The 6587-nt window shown below is 59.1% G+C and overlaps 1 protein-coding gene across 1 annotated transcript in view; it reads right to left on the bottom strand.

Annotated features, from left to right (window-relative positions):
- The window catches only part of BCL6B (BCL6B transcription repressor), a 7349-nt gene extending 5104 nt beyond the window's left edge, over nucleotides 1-2245 (bottom strand). The window contains exons 1-3 of the mRNA XM_044417120.1: nucleotides 2083-2245; nucleotides 766-1055; nucleotides 382-603 (exon numbers count right to left, since the gene is read on the bottom strand). Coding sequence (XP_044273055.1) covers nucleotides 382-603; nucleotides 766-926 — 383 coding nt within the window. The 5' untranslated portion in view covers nucleotides 927-1055; nucleotides 2083-2245. The remainder of the gene's footprint in view (nucleotides 1-381; nucleotides 604-765; nucleotides 1056-2082) is intronic.
- Between the last annotated feature and the right edge of the window lie 4342 nt (nucleotides 2246-6587).

The following is a 6587-nucleotide window of genomic DNA, read 5'->3' as shown; positions in this document are numbered from 1 at the left end:
AGGAACTCGCGCCGGAGCCCCGGGGAGCCCGGGCCCCGCGGTTGCGCGCGCCCCGGTCGCTGGCCGCCCTGGACTTCGCGCGGGGCGGGAGGCGACCGCTTCGGGTACGCGGCAGCCCCAGGAGCGCGTCGCGCCGGCGCCGGGCCTCCGGCAGGGCGAAGCACGCGCCGCGGTTCCAGCGGGGCTTCATCCCCTCCGGGCTCCAGCCAGAAGCCCCTCTGCCCGCCGCCGCCCTCCAGAGGTTCGGCCGCGGCTCCCGGTGCGGGGCGCGCAGGGCGCGCTGCACTCCGGCGCCTCGAGAGGGCCGGCGCCGGGGAAGGGCTGGCGGGGGGGCGCGCTGGAGGGTCCCCGCACTCGGAGCCCCCTCCACCCGCCCCGTACCTGGCCTGGATGAAGCGGTGGCAGCTCTCCACCACGTGTTCCATCTGCAGGTAGGAGGCCGCGGCCAGGACGGCCGGCACCGTGCCCGGGGTGAGGAGGAGGCGCGAGGTGTACATGAAGTCGAGGAGGGCCTGGAAGCCGGCCGGCTCGATGGAGCTGGGGAGGGTCAGCACGCTCACTTCGTGGCCCCCCTGGCCCAGGAAGATGGAGTAGAAGAAGCCGCTGCGGGAGGGAGGGAAGCGCGCCGGAGCTGTGAGGCCCCTCCCTGGCGGCATCCGCACCCAGAGACTCGATGCCGTGCAGCCAGTCCGCAACAGCCGCAAGCCCCACACGCACGTGCCCCGATCCTCAGCCACAAACCTGGGGGGGGGGGAGCTCTCTCACCTGCAAGCGGTCAGGACGGCCTTGTGGGCCTGGAGGGGGCAGCCCCCCACCCGCAGGGTGACGTCGGTGAGGACGTGCCGCCTGCGCAGCTCGTTCAGGTTCAGCAAGACGTCGCTGGAGTGCCGGGTGAATTCGCGCACGTAGCTTTGGTCGCCAGCCATCGTGCCTGGGGGGCGTGGGAAGGGGATGTTGCTGGTTGGCTGTGTGCGCCCCACTTTTCCTCCAGAAAGGTTTCTCGGAGAGGCTTACAAAGATGGCTCATGCAAAAGTCCTGCCCTCAGGCTCACAGTCTAAAAGGTGCCACACAAAAGGAAAGACAGGCAGGAGGGCAGAGGAAAAATTCAAAACTCAGCCTCTCATTCAGAAGTTCTTAGAGGCGCTCTTTCTGGCAGCCGAGGGCAAACCACACTGCCTGCCGCCGTTCCTTCTCTGGCCAGTGCATGGTCCCCGGATCAACCTAACGCTCTTCACGGAGCGCTCAAGAGAACAGGAGTTCCGCTGCTTCATGCCCTCTAGCCAGGCTGTTACCCATGCACCAGCATGCGGCGGCTTGAACCCAGGACCTTCTGCATCTCCAGGTAGGCCTGGAAAAGACGGTCCTGTTGGGCTGAGTCAAACGGAGAGATCGCTGGCTCCACCCTCCCCACCTCTCGTCCAGGCATTTTGCATCACGCCTAGGCAAGCAGGACCCCGGCGCTTAACCCACCAGCTCTTCCCCTCTGCCCCGTCCCAGTCTCGAAGCGAGAACATGAGCCCACAGCAGCCGCGGAAGGGCACGCTCCGCAGACCCCCCCCCCAGTGGACCTCCGGCTTCCACTGGGAATAGGATGGTTTTATATGCTTTAACATAGAAACGGAACTTAGAAGGGCATTTGGGGAGCAATGCTGAGCCCCAACCATGCAAAATAAATATAACCATTAAATATTGCTTCTCACTGAACAAATCCTGGGATGATTTTAACAAGAGAATGACAAGACTTGAAACGTCTTAGCAAAAGCCAGATGGAGATCAGCTTCTCAGCCCCGTGGGCAAGAATTTGGTTTTGGTGCCCAGCCCCGCAAAACAGCCCCAGTCAACCAAATGCCCCATCCCAGCATCGTGAACTGGTCACCCCCGAATAGAGCTGGCCTGGATGGTTTTGACCCATCATCCTGAGCTTTGGGGAAGAGGATCGGATTCCGAGCATGCAAAGCTGCAAATACACAGAACATCAAACCCGGCATCCCCCAAACCCTGCCTTCACCCCCACCCCAAATTCCATCCTCCCAGACCCAAAGAGAGACCTTTCTCCCCACTTCTGCCCCCGAAAGACTCACCCCTGTCCTGCAGGGACGTCCGTCCAAGCGCCCTGGATGACCCGTCCGTTCCTGCCAGCAGGTGTGCAGCGCTGACTGGGGAGGGGGGCAGAGATCCAGCTGGACCCCCCGTCTCTCCTGGAGTCCCAGCGCTCTGAGAACCAGCCTCAGGCCAGCCAGGGCGGGGGGGGCCTCTTTTATAACATCGGTGCAACCTGGAAAGGAACCGGGGCTGGTCACGTCCTTCCTGCCTGAGCTTGGCTCGGCTGCCCCCCCGGGAAGGAGGGGGCGGTGGGGGGAGGGTGTATTTATAGGGTTGTCAGGAAAAGGGATGGACCGGCCACTCAGGAAGCCTCTCCGCTCAGCACCGCTGCCGGGTCCTGACATGCCCCCGGACGGGGACACGGATGAATCACCAAGACCGGCGCGGCCCACAGGCCTCCGACTCCTGCCAAAAGCCCCAGGACTTCTGCCTCAGAGGCCCCCATAGCTGCTGCCGTGGGGCGCGCACAAAGGGCCGGTCCTGGGAGGACATTGTTCCCTCTCTCACTTCCTCGCTTTGTCAAGGGCCTGTGCGGCGGGTGGAGGAAGCACCTGCCTGCATGAGGCCATTTCCGCCCTCCGTCCTTCCTGAGCCTTTGGCACTGGATTCTGGCCGAAGAGGCGAAGAGCAGCGCTTCGCTGGAGGGGAGGGCGGGGTGGGGAACTCGCTCTCCGTCGCGCCAGTTTTCGGCCCTGGAACATGTGAGGTCATCATGAAGACGAGGGTCCTCTGAGCACGTGCCAAGTGCATTTCCTCCCTCCCTCGGCCAATTCCGCTCGCCGCCCACCCTGTACAGCTGCAATCCGAGAGAATTTCCAGGTGGAGCTGTAACCCCAGAACCCCTCTGCCTGCAAATGAACCCGAGAAGGAGGGGGAAATGCTGTGTTTCGAAGCCTGCTAGAATGCCTGTATCTGGTGCTCCTGATCCCAGACATGCAGCATTCTGTGTATACTCAGAGGCACTCTCTTCCCTGTTCCCTCACCTGCTGCAGAGCTCAGCCTCTCCGAGCAGGACTCTATCTTTGTTTCCACGACTGGCCCTTGGGGTGGTTTGCAGGGCCCATTTGCCCTGTATTCTGCAGAACGGTCTTCCTGCGGGGACTCCCACGGGGGCTTTCCACACAGAAACGGCACGACGGATGCTTCCACCTTCCTTTGAGGCCTGACAGCGTGGCCTCAAGCCCCCAGCACCTCGCCTGCCGCAGGAGTAAAACGGCAACGACATTCATTCCAGGGAGGAAAAGCAAGCGCTGCATTTTCGTGCAACGGCCTTTGGGAAAGATCGGTTCAGCTCTCCTCTGCGGCGCCTCTGCGCTTTGGGAGGATGCGGGCAGAGTGGAGACGAAATGCGCTTATGGAACCGGCTGCTGGCAAGCCGGCAGCTTCCGGGGGTCACAGGACGCTTTAGCAGGCAGAGTCTTGCAGGTTTCTGCAGGTCCGGCAGTTTTGCACAGCGCAAAACGAACACTCGTGTGCCCGGACACCGCCTCGAAGAGCCAGTTTTGGCCACGTTCCCACGGCTTCCTTAGCAGCCACTGGACGGCAGGGGGCGCCCTTGCACAGCCCCGCAGCCGCGCGCCTGGCCGGCACCCCGGGTTTAGGAGCAGCTGTAGAAAACTGGGCTCATGAAGAGCCCCCGATCGATCGCTGCCCGGACTTACTTGACCCTGAATCTCACACACGCAGCCGGTGGGGCAAGACTGTGGGGTGGCACCTGCCCCCTTTCCCAAAGCCAGTGCTCCTCTTGAAGTATTGCCATTTTGCATTCACATCCTGCCGCCTTCTCTTAGGAGGGAGCAAGACAGTCTGCGTAGTCCTGTTCCACTGACCACAACAGCCCTGCGAGGCGGGACAGGGTGAGAGTGACTGGCCCAAAGTCACTCCACGCAGAGAGCTTCGTGGCCGAGGGGGTGCCTAGTCCCACGCTCCCGCCCCCCACAGACTGGCTCCCTGAATTTTGGCGGTAAGGTGGAGAACCCTAACCTAAGAAATGTTGCCCACCTCCTGTTAATGCTGCCTGCAGCCTTCTGTATTTTATTCTCAGCACCCATCCGCGCATCCCAACACATGAAACTCTTATCTGGAAATGTGCTTCTTCCTTTTTGGGGAATCCTAAGTGACCCCCCCCCTCCCCACAACAGGTTGCGGCTGCCCAGTAGAGAGAAAAAGGCACTCTGTGCATGTTTAGGGAGAGCTTTCTCCAGCTGAGGAGGTTCAGCACCGCTGCGCAAGCCCCCTCCAAGTTCAAGCTGTCCTCTCCGATGCCCCCCCCCCCCGCCAAGGCACCCCCCTCCAAGGCTTGGGCCAGATCCCTGCTTCAGTCCAGCACTGGAACTCGTGGCATGATAACTGGGAGACTTACGGGGGGGGGGGGGTTGAAAATTCCCAGAAAGAGGGCCAGCTTGGCTCTGTGCCTGAGCGCTGCCTTTCTCGTGGGATATTCTGGGCCAGGTGTTAAGGGATGGTGACGGGCCGCTCACGGTGTCCCCAGAGGCATCCCAGGTGCTTTAAAGAGCCGCACAGCAAGCAGAGAAGCCAGGCGGTAAAACTGAACCTGCTGAAGTCCAGCCTGCGCTACAGAGGTAGTCCTGCTTATTAACTGCTGGGGGGGAATGCTGCTAATTCCAGATGAGATTTGTTTTAATGATGGTTCTTGCAGTGGAAGTAAGCCAAGATATGTAGTTGTAGACATCAGTCCGCTGGCAATCTCAGCCTTGGCTCACAACTTTGGATGTGACCCGCAACATCCGCACGGCCTTGTGGCCTCAGTGCCAACTTTCTTCCTGGCCTGTGCTCCTATGCCTCTGACACAGGAGCTTAATGCACAGACAGGAACAGGCATGCATGTTACACACTGCTCCACCCTCTGAGTCATGTAAACCAGGCTGCTCTTAAGGGAACAGAGGAGCAGGTGTTTTCCAGTCAGTTGGCAATCCCAGTTCAGGTAGCACAAAACACAACCCATGCTGTTATGCGCAGTCAAAAGAACAAAAGGCGCATCGTGGTGGGTCAGACCAAAGGGCTTGCCTAGCTCAGCGTCTGCTTCACACAATGGCCACATGCGCCAAAACGATCACAACCTGCGCGTGGAACAAATCGCCTTCCAGCCTGAAATGGCACTGGACACAACAGTCCGGGCACGAAGTCCCTGGAGCACAAGCCGCAGGTCCCAGGTCTGAGCCTGGAAGCATCCCCGAGTTTGCTGCAGCCCACGTGCCATCAACCCGTCTCCAGCTTATGGCGACCCCCTGAATGGAGCCCCCCGAGATGAGCTCTCCAGGGCAGCCCTGCTCAGCTCGTGTAATTCAAGGCCGGGGCTGCCTTCATGGAGCCGATCCATCTCCTAGTCGGCTTTTCTCCTCTTCTGCCTTCGACCTTCCCTGGCGTGATCGTCTTCTCCCAGGAGTTTAGCCTGCTCGTGATGCACCCAAAGTAGGCTTCTAGGGAAAGCTCTGCCTCGATTCGATCCAGGACCCCCGTTTGTCTTTCTGTCGGTCCAGGGCGCTCCCAAAGCTTTCCTCCAGCACCGCTTCGAATGCATCCATTCCCTTCACTGCCCAGCTTTCACCCCCATCCATACAGGCGGGGGATACGATAGTGTGGATGAGCTTGGCCTTGGTCTCCAGTGAAACGTCCTTGCCCTTGATGAACTTTTCTACTTCCTTAATTGCTGCCCTTTCGGTCTCAGCCCTCTTCAGATTTCTTGGCTGCAGCCTCCCTTTGAATTGATGACTGAGCTGAGATACGTAAAATCTTTCACAATATCGATTTCCTAATTCTTGTCAGCAAAGTTCCGTAATCCTGATTTTTGTTCTCTTCCTGTCCAGCTGCAGTTCTGCTTTTGTAGTTTCTTCCTGTACTTTCATCGAGAGTCGTTTTAGTCCGTTGCTGCTTTCTGCCAATAGTGTGGTGCCGTCTGCCTCTCCAAAATAAGTGATGCCTCTTCTGCCCATTTTCACTCCCACTTCTGAGCCTCATCCACTTTCCTTACGAGATGGTTCTGTGCACAAATCGAACATGTAGGGAGATCCAACGGATCCTACTTCTGAGTTCCAATCACCTGTGACGATCGGCATGTCTTCCGTTAGTGTGTAATTTCCTTTTAAATACCTGCACAAAATTTTTCAGTTGCTTCTCCTTCAGCATCTGTTGTCAGAGCACAGACCTGAATCATGATGATCATGTTGAAAGGCTTTCCAACCATTCGGATCGATGCGATTCGGTCGGACTTTGCATTATCGCCCCTTCCAGCCTCGGTATTGGAGCCACCCTGTTTTTTCTGAGTAAGGCACTCGATGCTCGTGGGACTGAATGTGCCCCCTTCCAGTCCACGCACACCAAATACTGCAACGTTTGGCCGCCCCGTTTCTTGCTTTCTGCTCTCCAGTGCGCCCTGCTTCGCGCTTCTCATGCGCTGTGTTCCGGTCGCATTTGCTGTCGCCTCGGACTGTGTCAGCCACTGGACTTCCTTTTGGCCTCGCTC

The sequence above is a fragment of the Varanus komodoensis genome, unplaced genomic scaffold (assembly GCF_004798865.1).
Source record: "Varanus komodoensis strain SLA01 unplaced genomic scaffold, ASM479886v1 scaffold87, whole genome shotgun sequence".
Taxonomy (NCBI): domain Eukaryota; kingdom Metazoa; phylum Chordata; class Lepidosauria; order Squamata; family Varanidae; genus Varanus; species Varanus komodoensis.
This window is presented reverse-complemented; position numbering and strand designations above follow the sequence as displayed.